This window comes from Pholcus phalangioides, unplaced genomic scaffold (assembly GCF_987345545.1).
Source record: "Pholcus phalangioides strain wild (caught in Gottingen) unplaced genomic scaffold, Ppha-v1.0 ptg000010l_1, whole genome shotgun sequence".
NCBI lineage: Eukaryota > Metazoa > Arthropoda > Arachnida > Araneae > Pholcidae > Pholcus > Pholcus phalangioides.
The window spans coordinates 23,204,335-23,224,425 of NW_028301603.1; the positions used below are offsets into that span (position 1 = coordinate 23,204,335).

The 20,091-nt window shown below is 39.9% G+C and overlaps 1 protein-coding gene across 2 annotated transcripts in view; it reads left to right on the top strand.

Moving 5' to 3' along the window:
• LOC149081147 (uncharacterized) overlaps positions 1-20,091 on the top strand; it is a 218,002-nt gene that overhangs the window by 16,256 nt on the left and 181,655 nt on the right. For both annotated transcript variants that reach the window (XM_089237931.1, XM_089237932.1), the window contains exon 2: positions 13,922-14,061. In XM_089237931.1, coding sequence (XP_089094057.1) covers positions 13,922-14,061 — 140 coding nt within the window. The remainder of the gene's footprint in view (positions 1-13,921; positions 14,062-20,091) is intronic.

Genomic DNA, 20,091 nt, shown 5'->3' on the forward strand with positions numbered 1-20,091 from the left:
GAAAGTCTCGCCACAGAGAGCAACAGGCCTACAACGTTACCAATATTCAATCATTACACTTCACTCACAATTTGAAGTATAGATGACAGCACTGAAATATCATACACAACACTAGCTACACACTCAGACTGTTAGGTGTACACACTCACTTTGTTCCAGATTCTGCCAGGAAGCTGGGCTGGAAGAGATCTCGGCAACGGGATAAGTCTGGTGGCAGAGACCCTGGCGTTCATTCATTCATGCATAATGGGAATGTGTATGAGTCCATTCCTGTGGCCCATTCAGTTCAAATGGAAAAGACATTCGAGAACATGAAGGAACTTGAAAAATATTCAGTATGCATTCCACAAATGGCTCATCTGTGGTGACTTCAAAGTTATAGGAATACTATTAAGACGACAAGCTGGGTACACAAAAATGCCCTGCTTTCTATGTGAGCGGGACAGTCGGGCAAAAGCATTGAATTGTGAAAGTTTGGCTATAGCCAGGCCCGTCATTTAGGGGCTTCTGAAAATACACTAAAAATGGTGTAGATTTGTATATATATATACATACATACATTGAGTACATGTGCTTTGCCGCCCCCCTGGAGAAAGTTGAAATAATGGCCCTGGCCAGAGCGAAGAAATGTTGCTCCTAAAAAATATCCTGCACGAACTGCTCGTAGATCTCCAAAAAAAATCTTGCTTCCACCATTACACATAAAATTGGGCTTGATGAAGCAGTTTGTGTAAGGGTTCTATCACAAGATGGGTCCTGCTTCAAGTACCTTTCTGTGAAATTTCTCTCCATCACACACAAAAAATTGAAAGCTGGAATTTTTGTTGGTTCTCAAATCAAAAAACTGATGAAGGACAAAGATTTTGAAAAAATGATGAATGAGAGAGAGAAAAAGATGCATGGACCGCCTTCTCATCTGTTTCCGAAAATTTTCTAGAGAATAACAAAGTTCCAAATTACAGGAACATTGTTGAAACAATGTTGGAGAATTTCGAGAAGTTAGGTTGTAACATGAGTGTAAAAGTGCACTTTCTACACTCCCATATCGAGTACGTTCCAGAGAATCTGGGACATTACAGTGAAGAGCATGGTGAACGCTTTCACCAGAATATTAAAGAGATGAAGAATAGGTGCCAAGGAAGATGGAATGAAAATATTGTTCCGGATAATTTTCCACAAGACTTCCAGATTGCAAAACAAGAAGCGGTTCGACGGACAAACATAGATTTATTTACGGAATAGCAATTTACACGAATTTACAAGCTAATTGGAGAGCTAACAACTTTCTCGCAAAGTTAAAACACGACTACATCAAACCTCTATTTGAATCTCTTTTTGCCTGCCATCGTGTGAGCACCACACTATAACCCCGGAGAAACAGAACATTCCACAAAAATCTATTTTACAGTTTCCTACTCGGCGGCGCCACTGTACGGAGGGGTTGAACCAATGTCTGGAGGAGTGGGACTTTCTGGAATGTTCTCAACAATAGCATCTTCCTCTGATAAACCGAAACCTATATCAATTCTCGTTGCCAACGGAAGATTGCGATAAAGGATTGCGCCATCTGTCGTCCATAGTTCGTAACATTGCCCCTCTCTTAGAGGGGTTCGTCCTGACAATTCAGTTCAGCAGGTTGTCACTGTGGTAAGAGGCCAGTCTGTTGAAGTGGACCCCCTTGCACTTCGAGGATGGCGTTTTCTGGATCCGAGCTATGACGTCGTTCAGCCTCTTCACGACTCTGTAGGGTCCTTCCCATGACGTCTGAAATTTCAGGCACAGTGATTTCCGGCTCTTCGGGTTCCAGAGCCAGACGAGGTCTTCTTTGAAGTCATGAGATGTGGCCCTCGCATCGTAGCAGTTCATCTTTTCGGAGTCTTTTGATCCTGTCTCTGGCGATTCGATGCATGTCCTCGAGGCGCTCCTGGAGTCCCTGGACGTATTCTTCGGTGGAAGAAAAGCATCTGGCCGCCACCCAAACAGCAGGCAGCCGAAGATCTCGTCCCATCAGCATCTGTGCTAGTGAAAATCCGGTGCTCTCGTGGACGGCAGTTCGGTAGGCCAGCAGGAAAAGCGGTAACTTTGCGTCCCAATCCTGATGGCTCTTCGACACGAAGAGCGAGAGATGATACAGGATGGTTCTGTTGAATCTCTGGACCATCCCATCGGATTCCGGGTGGAGCGGAGTTGTCTGCGTCTTCTCCATTCCTAGAAGCTTGCACATGCCACCGAAAACCGCTGAAGTACATACTAGTGCAGTGTTTCTCAACCTGTGACATCATTCATACCGGGCCGCGACTGATCTGCCGTTTCCTTTTCCCCCATTCACGTTCCGTTAATCATGTGTTTGACCGGGCCTTCCACTTACAAAAATAGCAAATAAACTGTGCCGCGGGCTTCCAAAGGTTGAGAACCACTGCACTAGTGGGTTCTGGGTAATGGTCCGAGGATGCCCAAGGCGATTGTCTCGAACGGAGCACCAACGTTGTAACGTTGGAGGCGGCTCGGGTGCGCTTCGGAGGTCCTTTGCGAGCGGCGCAATCGTCGCAATTCTTTCACCATTTTTCTACATCTGTCTTGGACTTGTCCCAATAAAACTGTTCATGGACCTTCTGGAGCGTCTTGGTGATGCCGAAATGTTCACCGGTCGGGCTTCCGTGCAACTCTTTCAAAACTTCTTTCACACGGGCTCTTGGTAGGATGAGTTGCCATCTGAACGTTTTCCCGTTCTCCGACTCCCATTTGCGGTAGAGCACGCCATCCCTCATCTCCAGAGAGTCCCATAGCGCCTAGTATCTTTTGGCCGTCTGACTGGAAGAGGCAACGTTTTGCCACGTTGGTTTACTCCCGGTAGATTCTTTCAGGTCCATTATTGGTCATATGTCGGGATCTTCTAGTTGGGCTTTTCGGGTGTTCTCATTGCTCCATGGATCGTCACTTGTGATGTTATCTGTCTCACTAGAGGTTTCACCGGCTCATACTTCTCTGCCTTGAGGCAATGGCGACAGTTTTGTGGACACGGTCTTCTCGATAGAGCGTCGGCATTTCCGTGTGAGGCTCCTTTATGATGCTGGATCTCCATATCGTATTCCTGTAACCGTTGTATCCATCGAGTGACTTGACCCTTGGGATTCTTGAAGTTCAACAGCCAGCTCAAGGAGGCGTGATCTGTGCGAAGGAGAAAAAGGAGAAATTTTTAACCGTAGAGCTAGTGATGGAAATGCTTGACGGTTGGTTTTGACGATTGCGAGCCGCTCTTTCCTCGTGACACAATTTTTTTGCGGGCTTGGACAAACTCTTGCTGAAGTAGGCAATGACGTGTTCTTTGCCGTCCACTTCTTGCGATAGAACAGCTCCGATCCCGTTGTTACTTGTGTCCGTGTCGGGGATAAATTCTCTCTCAGCTCGTGGGAACGCCAATATTGGAGCCGATGTTAGGGCTTGTTTCAGACATGTAAAAGCCCTTTCGCACTCGTCAGTCCACAGGAATTTTTGCTTGACTTCAGTGAGACGGTGGAGGGGTCTCGCTATCTTAGAGAAGACTTGGACGAATTTTCGGTGATATGTGCAAAGTCCCAAGAAGCTCCGAAGCTCGTGCACATTCTCTGGTCGCTTCCAGTCTTCCATGGCTTTGGTCTTTTCAGGATCTGTCCGTATTCCTTCTCGGGAGATGTGACCCAAGTAGGTGACCTCGTGTCTAAACAGACGGCACTTTGTCGAGCTCAATTTCAAGTTGGCATCTCTCAGCTTCTGGAGTACTTTGTTCAAATTCTCTAGATGTTCCGAGAATGTCCTTCCCATAATGATTATGTCATCCAAGTACAGGAGACACGATTCGTAAGACAGTCCATGTAAAACGGTCTCCATTAGTCGTTCGAAAGTAGTGGGAGCATTGCACAGGCCGAGTGGCATCACCTTGAACTGCCACAGTCCTTGTCCAGTCGTGAAGGCCGTCTTTTCCCGATCGTCCGGGTGTATTTCCACTTGCCAATATCCACTCTTCAGGTCCAGGGTAGAGAACCACTGATGTCCGGAAAGTGTCAAGAGTGTCGTCGATCCTTGGCAGCGGGTAACTGTCTTTCTTGGTGACGTCGTTCAATCGTCTACGGTCGACACATAATCGTGTGGAACTGTCTTTCTTTCTCACCAGCACTATCGGCGATGCCCATGGACTCGTTGATGGCTCGATGATGTTGTTAACTTGCATTTCCTGTAGTAGTTTACCAACTTCTTGCTTGGCAAACGAAGTCTTCTAGGATGTTGTTTAATTGGTGAATGGTCCCCGGTGTCGATGTGATGCTGCGTTAAGCTGGTTCGGCCAACATCAGCTGATGACATGGAGAAGACATCTCGGAATTTTTCGATAGTCGACTTTGCGCATCTTCTCTGGTCTGGATTCAGTTGGGCGTCTTCTGTCAGGTTCTTGAACAAACTTTCGGAGTCCTCTGGTTGATTTCCCAACGAGTCCCAAACCACACACGTGACGGGGACACTTCGCCCTTCTGAATCTCCTTCGACTTGTCGCTAATATTGACTAGTCTGACAGGGATGATGTCCTTCGATGAATCCACCAGTGCAGCGGCAATCAGCAGGCCATTCTTGCTTTCGCTAGGGAAGTCCACCAGTCCGAGCTGAAAGTATCTGGCTGTCCCGGCTGTGCCATGGATGATTCTTTCTATTCTTGGTGGAATTGTGAAGTCCCGAACTGCCAATATTTTCCGGGGACGGATCTCTTCGCTTGTCGTACCCAAAGAGGGCGGCATGCTCTTTGGCGTGTGCAGCTGGTTATTCTTCAGTTCAAGGGAGATCCCATATTTCCTGAGAAAGTCCAATCTGATAATGCATGGGTCTTGAATGTCAGCCACGAAGACGGTGTGACGATAGGGGACCGCAGCGAATTTCACCGATGCTTCCATCTTCCCATGCACGGTCACATTGGCTCCGGTGTCGATGACCACCCGGCAAGGAAATCCGTCAATTTCACCTTCCACGTACATTCCATGGTCTCCGCCGCTCAGCTGCGAGATATGGTAGACACTTGATGGGGCATCTCCTCCTTGCAGCTCCCTCCGCCCCGCGAGATGGCCGCGTTTCAATTTAACGGCTTGGAGTTCCAGGAGGTTTCCCCTCTCTTGGGAACTGCAGGGCTCAGCACGACTCATGGCCTCAAGACTTGTGAAAATAGTGACCAAAATGTTTAAAAAAGTGACCAAATAGTGACCTATATATATATATATAAATAGTTGTAAAAAGTGTCCAAATTTTGACAATCTGCAATCGTATGAACCGTTTTCACTAAACTTTGCATTTCAATGGAACTCTTACAAATTGAATATTTTTACATAATAAGAAATAATTAAATCAAACTAACCATTTTGTTAAACAGAAAAGTTTTGAATAACTTAGCAAATTTATCAACAGCTATGCGAGAGAGAGAATTACATTACGCCAACTATACGCAGCAGTTGTAATGCCTTTGCTCGTGCTGCTTTCCACAACTCATCTCAAAATTAATTTAAGCAGGAAAAATTTCAAAACAGTAGAAAGTTTTCACGTTTAAAGAAACAAAACAAAAAAATAACAAAGTTTGAAGGAGAGACTTTTTCTCCATCCACACGTAGTGGATTTTTATTCATGTTATGTGCTATGAATGGCAGCACACAAAATACAATCAAATTTTCTTTTACCTGGTACAAATTTTATTTACATACGATACCTAAGTCTGTATAATCTGTTCAGATGTGTTTTTCAACTCGTCTGAGTCATTACAGCATAATTAAAAGAAGCACAAGAGCAGCAAATAATTTAAGTCCTATATTCACTGTTTGCTGTAGAAAATGGTGCATCCTGAATTTTTCTAGCACGTGTTCGGGATTCATTAGTTTTTCTTCTAATGTATCCGCTGAGGGACATTTCTATATCCCAAATTGACAATACATTCAACAATAACATTAGAATCTTGTGATGAATTGTGTCGTTTTCAAGACAAAGTGGTAGAAATACTTTGCTGCTTAACCATCTTTCAAAAATGCAGCGTTTTCAAGACAGTAGTAGAAATACATTAATTTTGTTAAGCAAAGTTTATTGTATCTATGTTAAGCATTCCAAAAGTAAAAAAGGTTGAAATCCTCAGCACAACAGATGTTTTCAATACTTATTAGCCATCTTCTGTTTAACATCAAGAATATTTTCTTAAGAGCTACATGAATGACAACAATCCATTTTTCTTCTTACTGACCCATATACAAATCTACTCTATAATATAAAATCACAAACTCGAAAAGGGCCTGTTTCTAAGCAACCAAAATTAGTGACGATTTTATGTAACGGAAGATGATTTTGTGTTACACAAATCTGTTACGTTTTTGTTACGGAAATCGATTACAATTTTGGGTGAAGTTTTCATTTAACTCTTGTTGATTCATTTAACTCTCTTGATGTTTGATAAAACTTACACCCACTTGTAGGGACGTAAAAATTGGTCATAATCCAAGCTGGGCGTAAAAAAAAGGTAAAAGTTGCAAATCAAACAAATAAACATACATTAAAAAAACCTCATGACATTTTGTTGACTCCTGTTTCTGTTGACTCATGATGCTGTTTTCCTTTAATTTTTCAAGAACCCTACACATTTTTTTCTTTCAGTGTTTTCACACGAACTTGCCCACTTTCGATGTCTACAAAGTTTTTTCTCTTTATCCCCACTTCTATCATTTTCTCTGCAGTGTTCAACATAGTTTTCAATGACAACTGAATTTCCAACTCCCTTCCTTCTGCTTTGTCTTTGATTCTCATCTGGTCGTGAAACTTTCTTATCAAAAGTTTTTGGTGCTGAAGTCTGTCTTGGTACACTTCTGATGCGAGCTGCGAACAGCTTTCAGAAGATTGGCATCGACATCAATATCTGTAGCATTTTGAGAATGACTCCACTCCTTACTTCTGAATCAATGCTGAATTATCTCTTTCATTAATTCTGGAATTATTTCCTTTATTATTTCTTTTATACATCTTGAAACTCTGGTTTTCTTCAGAAAAATTCAGGAGCACCAAACGTGCTAAAAAAAAATTCAGCTAGTCTACTAAAGCAGAACCTGAGCATATTTTGTATAGGATACGTTATTATAAAAAAAAAAATAACTTTTCAACACAGCGTAAAAATGTAAAATCCAATGAAAATGACTCAAAACGAAAATCATTAATGCTGAAATTATTTCTTTTATTAATGCTGGAATTATCGCTTTCATTTATTTTGGAACTGAAATTATCTTTCATTAAACTAGAATTTTTCTTTCATTAATTCTGGAATTCTTTCTTTCATCAGTGTTAATTCAACACTTATAAGAGATAATTCATCTCTTAACAGTGTTGAATTATCTCTTATCAATGCTGAATTATCTTTCATTTATTTTGGAACTGAAATTATCTATTTCATTAATTTTAGAATTTGTCTTTCATTAATTCTGGAATTGTCTCTCATTAATGTTAAAATTAGCACTTTCATTAATTTTGGAATTTTATTAATGCTGGAATCACTTTCCATTAATACTGAAATTATCTTTCATTAATTTTGGAAGTATCTCATAGATGCTGAAATTATTTCCTTCATTTATTTTTTTAAACTCCTATTTATGCCATAAGAAAATAACTGGGGATTGTGTGTGTTTTCACCGAGTCACGTGATCTTCCGGCGAATGATGTTGCGGACGACGTTCTCAGCTCTGCCAAGGCGAAGTCCGCTGACGTCATACTCCCTCCTGCTCGATGGTGCAAACAGTGCATCCGTATTTCAAGATTCCGAAAACCCGCGTCGTCTCCGATTGGTTAAAAAACCCGGACTTTTTTAGCTCGAAATTCGATTTTTTAATCAATCGGAGACGACACACCATGTTCACACCCAAATGCAGGAAACCTTGGCATCTTGAATTCTACAAAAAAAAAAAAAACCGGAACATACACAAATGTTCTCTATAATAGTGTTTCTCAATTGCCGGGCCCTGACACTAGTCACACCGGGCCGCGAGAGTGATTCACAGTTTAATTTCCCCCCATTAATTTCTCGTTAGTTGCGTGTATGGCCGAGCCTTTCACTTACACGAAAGAGATTTACCGGGCCGCACAATTCCATTATGTACACAGGTTTTAACCTGGGATACGCTCATTGGCGAGATCACAATGACGTCATTTAAGATCGAGGGAAATTCTAACTCCGAAACTTTCTCGTGACGTACCAGCCGAAGAGCCGAACATTACCGATTCGGAGCTATGGCTGTTACGTTTGGCAACTTATCGCCAAACACCAGGATTCATTAAAGATTACGAAATATTGCAAAGATACAAAATTTTATAGCAACATAATATGATTATCATAATAATGATATACAATATAATATCACAACTCAAAAAAACATGCTTCCTACTACTTTATTAATAAATGTAGGCCGAACTTCATTCGGGCTCGGACGCCGCTTCGCTCCTCCGGCCATTACAGGGGGCCTCTGCCCCCGGACTGAAACTATCAACTATGTTGTCACCACAACCGGAAATGGGGCAAAACTTGTAAGTTGAAACAAGATATTCCAAAAACAGACCGCGGGTAACACTATTAAAAAAAGAATTCGAGTGGGCTTACATTGTAATTCGAACCCACAACCTTCGATACACTAAACCTGTACTCTAACCATTACACCGACTGGCACACGCAGATTGCAGCTAAAATTAGGTATATGCATTATTAAACGTTGCCAGGAAGTATATTGGCGCCAACCAACAGTAGCCGGAAAAACGTGCGCCAATAAATATGTCGCTCATGCGCATTACATCGAGTTCCGAAGTCACGATCGGGTGTGACGATTTAGTGATCTTAGCCAATGAGGCGCATCCAATGTTAAAAATCCTATGTACGGTATGGAATTACGCTACCGGGCCGCGGGCTTACAAAGGTTGAAAACCACTGCTCTATAAGTTACAGTAGCAACGCCGAGGTTAACGCGACAGCATGACTAAAATGACGTCATCGAAAGTTGAAGAGGGAAATTTCAGAGAACCCCGATTGGTGCAGAAGCACCAAATTTTCTCGGAAAATCAATGTTATGGCGCAGCTGTAACATCCCTTAATGGGGTTACGTGCCCGGTTCGAATTATCCAGTTGGGCAACAAGCAGACAACAAGCAGGAAACAAACAAACAAGTTGTTTTGTATCACTTCAAAGGGCTTTATTACAGTAACGGTTATTTTACATTAAGTTAGACTTCGTTCATTAAAACAATATTTTTTTCGTTAAAGTCAATTATTCTGACATCAATTTTAGTTATAAAAAAGCGTGGATCTCACCGCAGAAGTCCATGTCCATTTAGCCGGACATCACCTTTCTTCTCGCTGACCAAGAGATGCAAGTGCACTAGATACGATAGCGATGTAGATCCGTTCACGTCGTTGGAACCAACCGAAGAACAGTGTCCCAAGTTTCAGAGCGAGTCGTCAGCAGCCAGTTTTCAGGTAGACCTCCCAGCAATCATCGATGACAATCCATCGGAGCCCAGCCAGTTGAACGTCGAAGATAGAGGTACTGGACGTTTCTATAGCGTTAGACCAGAAGTTTTGTCACGAACCAGACCATTCAAGGTTTCATCTGCCAGAGGGCAGCTAGTCACGGGTTGAACTGCAAGACTCGTTAATTGGTTATTTAGCTTTTATAAAAACATCTTCACCGGACCCGCCGGGAGCAAGAATGGTAGTTATTTAGATCATATTATATTAAAATTTCATGACCGAAATCAAGAACAAGCTACTCAAGTAGCCAAAGCAAGAGGTGAATACTTGAGTGAACGAATGAATGAATGTGATTAGTGTGATCGAGAGAGGCGCTTTTATACATCGAAACCCGGCTTTAACTGTAGGACCATTCGTCCACCGGCAACACTCCGTCTCTTGATAGAAAATTCAACATTTCACAAAAATAATTTGCATACAAAACAAAGTAAAAAAATATTTCAAAATTTCTCAGTGGCAACGCTAAACGTAATCGGGCGAGCTGGCCAGGCTCTCCGATCACGCCTGTTACGCCAAACACAAAAACAAAACAATTATTCCGGCGGAAGTCTGCAGCCAACCGCCAAAACAGGTAAGTAAAAATTATAATAACATTATAACGAGACGATATGATATCTCCCCCGGGAGAATCCCCAAACTAAATAATAACTAGACGTAAAGGAGAAGGATGTTATCCTGATCCGTTACACAGCAATCCCATCCCAGCTTATAGCTTCTGTTGCCTCTCTCCCCGGACGATTAATTACAGAGGAGGGGTGATATTGGCCACATGGTAGGGCACGAAACACTGACCTACAGCTGTTTGGAAATAGTAGAGGTGTACATACAGTTTTGGGGGAGGCGAGGTTGAATGTTCTGACTTTCCATTGCTGGGTGAGATGCCCCCTTCTCCCATGTCAGGAAAAAAACATGATGAGAGACTGAAGTGAAAAATAAAAACTTCTTTGCTCACAAGCAAAGAAAAAGAAAGAAAAATAGGGAGAAATTTTCGCCATGAACACAATTTTGGAAAAACCGCCACCCGCCAAAGACAAAAATTTCCCGCCTAACCGTTTTTAAACCAGCCCAATTTGGCGGGAAAACCGCCAATCTGGCAACTCTGATAGGGTCTGTTGCTTAAGCTGTATGAAGAGAGGAAGCTTTTCGCTAAAACAGTGGAAAAAGTGACCTGTGCCCGAAAATACGTAATAAAAGTGACAGCTTCTAAAAAAGTTACTTTTAGGGAAAAAAGTGACCCGTGCCGAGCCCTCGAACTGTCATGGGGCAGGATCTTCGCAGGTGGCCAGCCTAGTTGCACCTCCAGCACACCAAAGGCTTGTCTTTCCGATGGTCACGGTCATCCCTGGCACTTTTCAGGAATTCTTTCAATTCCCTGATGATGTCCGCCGTAGCGTCCTCTGCAACAGCAGGGTTTGCACATCCTTACAAACTGCTTAAAAAGTCCTAACTTTTCATTTCCCTGTAGAAGGGCCTTTATAACTCCTTACTTTTTGCAGCCACTCCTTAAAAAGCCCTTATTTTTTCTCTGAAGGGATGATCTTTCTTAGAATAGGCATTCCCCATGGTGATGAATAGCATTGCCTAGAAAAATAAGGGGAAGCTTCCCCCCAATATAAAGAGGGAGAAAAGAGAAAAAAACAACCCCCTTCTCCTTTATAATAGGAAATGTGAAAGCAGGGGGATGGGATTGGAACATCCAATGGTTGTGCATACCTGCCAACCGTTACGATTTCGTCATATTTAGTACGATTTTAGCAAATTTATATGATTATACGCTTTTGCTTCTAAAAATACGGTTTTTTACCAAATCGCTAATTTTGACGTTTTCCTGCCTATGTTGCCAACTAGTCAACGTTGGAAATCGATGGTCCGTTGGACGACATCACTCTGCGGAACCAGTAGCCGAAAATTCCACCACACCCAGCGGTGAGATAAAGTTGAACACCACTGGGATTTTTTTTTTTTTGCTGGTGTGGCTTACGCGGCGAAACGATGTATCGAGCCGCCTATATTACGCAGTATACTGAGAGCACTCCTATTTTTCCTACTATTTTCTTACTTTCGCCGCAATCGACCTTTTTCACCACAATTCTCTCCTACTATTCCTATTTTATCCCTCCCTTCTTCTGTTTACAGCCAATATCTCACTACGAGAAACCACAAAATGTCAGGTTTTTTTACGTGCTTTATCACATCGCAACTTGCTACTGAAAAAGAAATAGTTTTTTTTTCCCGTTCCAACTGGAGTAGGGGGACGGCGTCAAGTGTATCTTTTCGCCGGCGCGCCTTAAAGTGCTGGAAACTGACAGTCCAGTGGGGAAAGCGAAACAGATTCGCTTTTCCCACAGATCGGTTGCCGTAAATTATAGCCACTAGAATAGGGGCTATAATAGGCCCTTATCAAGTCGCCTTACCGTAAATAAAAAGGCAAAAAAAGGAGGGAGGAACAGGCTCCATCCACATACCAGAGATTCTTTGGGTGGGCTTTGTCACCAACGGAAAAGAAGATGAAAGCTCTTGTCAGAGGCGGGAACGGAAAAGACAACTGCAATGCCCTATCAATGGGACTTTAAAAGCTGATGTACTAGAATGCTCCTTGAGAATGGACTGATTATATCCAAGTAAAGTACTGTCTTCCTTACTGACACAGTAGACCCTCTCACACAATAGACCTGTATGGATCACACCTCCTTGCACTCACACTCATGTATATCATTTATGGAAAGATAAGGGTACTCAATGCATTTTACAAAGAGATAATACTGTGAGGAAAGGGGTGTGTTTTCAGTATATAGACAAATTATATCCCGAAAATCCATTGAAATGAAAGGGTGAACGTCAATGCAAAGGGTAGCATGAATAGAAACTCATGGAGAAAGCGTGGGGAGAGGGAAAGTGGCCGAAATTTGGACGAGTCCACTTGGAACACAAAAAACTTGGTATTTTCACGAACCTCCCAGGTTTTCTATCTGGGCATTAAAGAGTTGTAACAAAAAAAACCAGTTTAAATAAAAAAAAAACTGTTTTTGGTTTTTTACCAACCCTGGTAGAAACTGAATAATAGAAAACTTTGAAATAAAACGAGAGACTGAAAATCTGTTGAAGATGCTGGAAAATAAACACAGGAGCAATCACAAATCAGTTAAAAATAGGGAGTGAAAACAGATGTACCCAAATTGAATCTTTTGTGAAAATAGAATCATTGTATTTAAATTTCTAATAGTTATTTCTGTAGTTTGAATCAAAAATAATTTAATTCTGTAGTTTAAATTACTATAGCTTAAGTTAAAAATAATTAAGTCTATAGTTTTTAATCACTCTATTAAATTTCTGACAATTTCGAATAAATATTCTAAGAATGACCCAGGAAAAGAAGTCATCTCAAAGTATATTGAATCAAACTGAGATGATCAAGTGCGAACTCAAAAAGAAACACTTATCATTTTAAATATGAAATGGGTAAATTCTGGTAAAAGAAGCAAGATCAAACGTTCAAAAATGCTTGAAACTGAAGAGTATGAAAGCACAACTTAAACTTGCATCAGTGGCAAAAACAAGAAAAATAATTGCTTTTCATATGTTAGCCTTTCATTTGTTGATATTGTAGAGAATGTAAAAACAAAAATATCAAGAAGTCTGTCGAAATTTTTGATTAAAATTTTTTTTTTTCTTCTAGAGGAAATCTCTCTCTATTTTGTACGGGGGGGGGGGGGGGAAGAACACCCTCTTCTTTCTTCTGAGCCGAGATAACACCGTTTTTCAAAGTAAAAACTAATTCTTTGTACTCTGTCACATGCATGTATAGGGCCATACAAACTGTATTTTATTTTTACTGCCAAAATTTTAAAGAAGCTACAAAACTGATAAAAATGCTGCTACAAAAACAATATTTTTACTGCTACAAAAGTAATTTTTCCTGTTACAAAAATCAAATTTTCATTTTCCACCCCTGGTGTATGGCATTTTAATGGTGAACCGTTGTTCCTAAATAATGTGTAGTACTCAGATATTATGTTTCTGTTTCAAGTGATTGTATAGTTACTAAAATTATACTTTTTATACAGTCCCAGTGTGTACAAAAATCCAGTTAGAAAGTTGTTGCCCTGTCTCTCTTTATGCCAACTAAAAAAAAGCTCACATTTCTAAGTACATTAGTCATTTGCTGGGATATCCAAATTCAAGAAATGGAGGAAAGGTAGGGAAAAACAGCATTAAAAATGAGTTAAAACAATTTACCCCCATTTAATGCTGTTTTTTCCCAACTTTATGTTCAAAAATTATTGATTCCCCAATCAACTTTACTAGAAATTCCCCTATTCTTGTTAAGTCTTATCATAGCAACTTTGTTCAATTTATTATTTTTTCTTTGAAGGATGTGAATGAGACACGAGAAAGTGTAGAGGGATCAAGCAAGATTCTTAAAAAAAATTTCAGGGTAAATAATATGACGATGATTGACTACCGTAGAGAACTGTCATTATGTAAAGGAACCGTAAAGTTAAAAGGAAAGAGGTAGATATTTTGTTTTGTTTCTTTAATCCATAATTTCATTCAAGTGTTAAATGCATGAAATTATTTAATTTTTTTGAAAATCTATCCATAAATGTAGCAACACCATCACTAAAATTTGATCAGGTGGTTTCAGACTTGGTTTTTGAAACTTACCTGACAGTCTAAAATTTGACATTAATTGTTTCGATACTGAGGAGGTCGAAGGTTCGACTCAAGTCATACTTAGCGTTGTTTGTGTGCTTCACAATAATGGTAATTCACATTGAAATTGTGTCGGAGCTAAGTACTGCAGCTTTCCTTGCAGCATTTAGAAGATTCATATCCAGAAGAGGGAAGCCCGCAGACATATGTATTCGGACAATTCAACCAACTTCAAGGGTGCTGCCAATTATTTAAAGGTGCAGTTCGAACTCTGTAAATCTCAAGATGTGCAGAAAGTTATCTTTGAAGAGAAAATCAGCACTTCATTCCTCCGTTATCACCTCACTTTGGTGGACTGTGGGAATCCAACATCAAATGTTTAAAGCGTCATCTGTTTAAAACGTGCATAGGAAGTGCTCCTCTCATTTATGAGAAATTAACTGCTCTGACAAGGTTGGGTTTTTTGCCGGCAAAAATGGATTTTTGCTGGACAGTAGCAAAAAGTGGAAAAAACCAGGCAAAAATGTCAAAAATTATTCTTTTTACAAGATATACCAAGCTTAGTTTTTCAATTATGAAATAGTCTTTTGAATATAAAAACTTAAAAAAAATGTGAAACTTATAAAATGACATGGTATAAAAATGAATATTTAACAACCAAAAATATGAAAACAAAAATTTACTATTTCATTGAGATCATCATTCTTAAGAAAGCAAAGAGATGATTGTGATAATTATTTCTTTTTTAACATTGCATAGCAAAATAGGAGTTTTGAAGAGGTTTCCAATGAAAGTTTATTCCTGATATCAGAATGAATGAATGAAAAGTTTGAGAATGTCCTTTCTATAGTGGCAGAACTAGCCGGACAAATTTGTAAATGTGCTGTTAGTTTGCAAAAATCCTTTGAAATGTCACAAACAGATGAAATACTTTCCCACCATTTGTTAGCAGCAACCGATTCAATCACACCAGCAGAAAAGTATGTTTCAGGAAATGGTGATTCCTTTAGATCAAATTTTATTGCTAGGGGTTTGTAAGTGGGATCTACACTCTATAACCACTTTCAAGCATTTTCTTTTTGTTCATAATTTAACAACTCTCCTCTTTATTTCGGATGTAATAAATATGCAACTAAATGGTATGGTAGAACTGCTTGAGTGAAACACTTTTGGACTTGAATTATATGAAACTTCAAAACAGATTTTTTTAGTATAGAGCACAACAGATGACAGGAATCTGCCAATGTCGAATGACTGCTTTGTATGCTATTTAAAGCATCTGAAACTGGTTTCAACTGCAACAGTAAATCTTTAACATTGCAGTAGAGATTATAATCTCTTACAATATTTACAATGTTCGAGTCAGTTTCTCTTGAGTGATCATTAACAATCTGAGCTGTGATTCTTAATGAAAGTTTCTAAACAAATTATTTGACTGTTCCAGCGAATACTGCAGGGTAATTGTGGTTTAACACAACCTACACATTCTTTGAGCCAAGCACCTGGAGAATGATGGTTCCTGAAGTACTTTTGTACTTTGATCACATGTTTTGTAACTGTTGATGGTGTTATGTCTTGACCAAGAAGATTCAGCCAATGAGCAGAGCATCCATACATTATAAGTTCATCAGTATCTTTCAGTTCAAGCCATATTTTTTCCATGTTCTTTGCATTGTCTGTTACAACACTTTTTATCTGACATTGAAACTTGCTTTACAGGTCTTTTATTATGTTTCTGCATTTTTCAGTTAAATATTCAGCTGTTTTCTTCGTTGCTCCAGAATCTTTTGCATCCACAAGATATGATTTTTCCTCGATCTGGATACAAGCTGCAGTAATTGGATCATTATGTATATTGCTCCAACCATCTATTATTAAAGTTGCACTTTTGTTGGATACTGCCTTCTTCATTTCCTTTTGCATCTCAATGAATGTTGGTGAGGAGGTCACTTGAAAGAGCTTTTCGAGATGGTGGGCTATATCCTGGGCGCAACAGTTTTAGCATATTTTTAAAAAGATCATTTTCCACGACCGAAAAGGAAATATTACACCCAAAAAAGAACTTCACAACTGCTCCATCAATTTTATCCTTTTCACTTTTGCTCGTCTTTTGAACAAACACATCTAAAGGTTGTTGAAATACTTTTAAATTTCTTGATAGATAGATTTTCTTCATCTTGGAAATCATGATTTTCAGTGTTTAGAGCGGGAAGAGAAATTTCACTATCTTCACATACAGAGGTTGAAGGTTCATAATTGCATCTGGCAATATGTGCTTTCATTCGTGCAGCTTTATTACTTTGCACATGACCACAATTTTGCTCTTAGCTAAAACTTTGCCATCACTTTTCAATTCTAGGAAATAGTGCCATACATTCTCTTTTTCTTCCGCTTCTGATAATTTTTAATCAAAAATTATGTGATTAAAAATTACAGTTTACTTACAATTTAAAGATTTAGCAAAAAGGGATAAATACATAAACTACTGAGGTGTAAATCAGTGGTTCTCAACTGGGGACCCTAGGATATTCCGGGGGTTGCCACAGATGAAAATCTTGCAAAAGGGGAGCCACGGCTACTGATACGGGGGCCACGAAGAAATTTGTGACATTAAATTTTTTTAGTCAGAGTGACTAGAATATCTTTTTCGTAATTTTTCCCCATTCAAGTAATGTTAACATGAGGAAGAAGGAAATAAAAAGAAGTGGTTCATGTAATCTCAGTGGTTTTACGATTTGGGAGTGATAGTAGGCCCTGACACAAACTATAGAAGAGGTTTAAGCAAAATGGAATAACTGTAAAGGCAGAAAATTGTGTGTGTTCAGACTTTTCATTCAAAGAGGGCTGTCATAAAGAAAACAAAGATTTGTTGACCATTCATTGACATTCTTTTGAGTGCTGGTAGTAAATGTAATCCAAGAAGTAGATGGGTGAAAAATGAAAGCTTGTAAAAAACCCATCGTTTTCATTCAATTACAGACGGATAGCCATCTAGTTTAGCACAAAGCTATTTTCAGCCAGCACTGAGTGGTCTGATGGGCAATATATTTATAAAAATCGAATAGAGAATGATTGCTCTGGGGTATTTTTTATGAATTTTGAAAGGGGGTGCCAATCCATTGCCTCTGCTGAAAAGAAATAAAGTCGAATTCAGTTATAACGAACTCCAAGAGATCAAATCATACATGGGGAAAAATACCCGCGAAATTTAAAATTTTTTAAAACTACATTGCTGTGATAATGTATTGGAACAGGGGCGCCTTAAGCAAGGGTGCAAGGGGTGCGGCACACCCGGGCGGCAGGTTGTAAGGGCAGGGCCATCTTAAGAGTATTGTGGGCCCCCGGGCCAATTGATTTTTTAGAGGCCCTACCAAACAAATTCTCGATAATTTCAACCAGATCTCATTTTTGTGAGGCCCCCGGGCTGATGCTTTAAGACGGCACTGTGTAAGGGGCGGCAACATTGACTTTACTTAAGACAACAAAATTTAACACAGTAAAAATTCACAACATTACGCCTTTGAGTCCTACTATACCTCGAAAACGGAAACGTTGCGAAAATAGACAAGGCCTCTGATCGTAATACCAGCTATCTGGGCTGGCTCGAAACAAACTATGTACCCGTGTGGGACTTATTTTTTGCATCTCCTACCTATTGCTCCCTCCATAGTCCCTACCTCCTGTGTCAGGGAATCTTTCGTAGGGCCCATGCCCGATTTTCCACGGGGGGGGGGGGCTCTTCTACAGTTAATTTATAGAGTGAAAAAAGAAAAATGATAAGGATTTAGTCCCGGGCCTCAAGCTGGAGTCCTGTCAGCCCTACCCTTAGAAGGTCATGCCCCTCCCTCACAATTTATCCAAACAATTCCTAACAAAACATTTTTTCGGTTCTTCATTTCCAATTTTGCACCCCTCCAGAGCCGACAGTTTGGTTTTTTTTGGCAAATTGAATTTTCTTTTACTTATTCACCCCAGATTTAGCAAGCGGTGTCCCGTGTAGCTGCAATGGGTCGCGTTGCCAAGCGCCGCCCTTGTACTATATTACAAGCACCATTTTGGTTCCCTCACCCATGGCCCCCCACAAGAGCCCGGGATAATTCTCATAATTTTTTGGCTTTTTCAGGCTATAAATTAACTATAGAAGGGACCGTGAGAAATCTGACTGGGAGGGGGCCTGTGAAAGATTCCAGCCTAGGGACCCATACCCTCACTCAGAATTTGATCCACAATAGTCAAATGAAGGCAAACAAAAATTTTGGTTTTTCACTTGTCCGGCCCCTGGAATACCAGAAACACCTTTGAAAAAATTTTCTTAATAAAAATTATCCCGTTAAATATCATCTTCACAGGATAAGTGATGATGGCTCACAAAAATAAGTGCTCTTTCAAGGATTAAGTTATCTGGCATTTATTAAGAATGGTAAAATAATTCTAGAACAAAAAATTTTCTGTTTTGAAAGCGGGACGTATGGTCACGCATATTTTGCATGGTAAACAATTATGTGTGGCTTTCTTTTGAAAAAAAAAATCAGGTTTATCTCCAGATGCCCTTCACCGAATTCCTATCAGCCTCCTGGCAGGGTCGCCAGTAGGGGCGGCACATGAGGCTTCGCACGCGGGTGGCAGGTAAGCTCGAGTCACCCCTGTATTGGGACTTCCTCTAAGATTGACACCACATCTTTAAAGTTTTTTTAATTGATACTGTAATGCTTCCTTTTAACTGCCCTACTACTGGCCTGCAGCATCCTAAATAATTTCAATGCAGTTTTCCTATCATGCAAGAACAATGTTGTGGACATTAGAAAAAAAAATTCTAAAAAGGCGTATGACTACATTTAAAGCAATTTAAATCCGTGATTAAATCTTCACTTTGAAATGTCAATAACCCGCTCAATGCGTCTCTTTGTATCTGTCAACCTAAAATTTATGGTTTTTAGTGTTGATAATACGCATGCAAAACCAATTCAGCGACGCATTTTCACAATCTGCAAAAACTGCTTGGATTTGATAGCTGGAAATGTCTAAATGCCAAAGATGTGGAGTTCGAATCAAAATGAAAATGCCAAATAATAGAAATTGTGCTTCGTATAAATGAAATATTTTAATATTGAAAGCTATATATATAGAGATTAATCTCGTGCCCGTAGTCATACATCTCATAAATGTGAAATTTTTTCATAAAACTGAGAGTGAGGCACGAATCCCCTTGCGCACAAGTGGAATTTCGAGGCATTTATGCACAACCAAGCCTGTCTTTTCTCCCCACCCTTTCTTCCTTTTGTTTCCTTCCTAAATTTATAAAAGTAAAAAGGACATAAACATTATAAAAAGGACTGTTTTCAGATCAAATTGCTGAAGTTCAATTACTTTACTGCAAAAATGTCAGTTTTGTTTTTGGGGGGGGGGGGAAATATAGTCAAACCCAAAGCGTATTAAAGACCCTTCATTAATACGCTTTGGTCAAACCCCATTAAACTGGAACTCCAAGAGACCCGAGAAATCACTTCGTAATAACGAAATTTTGTTACAAAGGAATTCCAGATTTTTATATTGTTCCTATGTAAACCTATCCGAGGGATTAGAAAAGTTTTCGTTAAAACGATATTTTTCCCGTTGTAATGGTATTTGTTACAATGAGAGTTGACTGTAGTTCGTCTCAAGCTATTTTTTTACGTGTTGTAGAGCCTCAATATATATTCTTATATGTATTATTATTATTACTTTACTTTGTACATTGGCTCTCTCTTAACAAGTACGCTCTGGTCATGTGAAAGAATCTCAGTACATTCTGTACTGAAACACGAGATGATCACGTGACCGGATGCCCCTTCGGAGGGTCCGAAGGGCCATGTGTGTGAGAATATCAGTTCAGCTCCAGCTCTCACACGA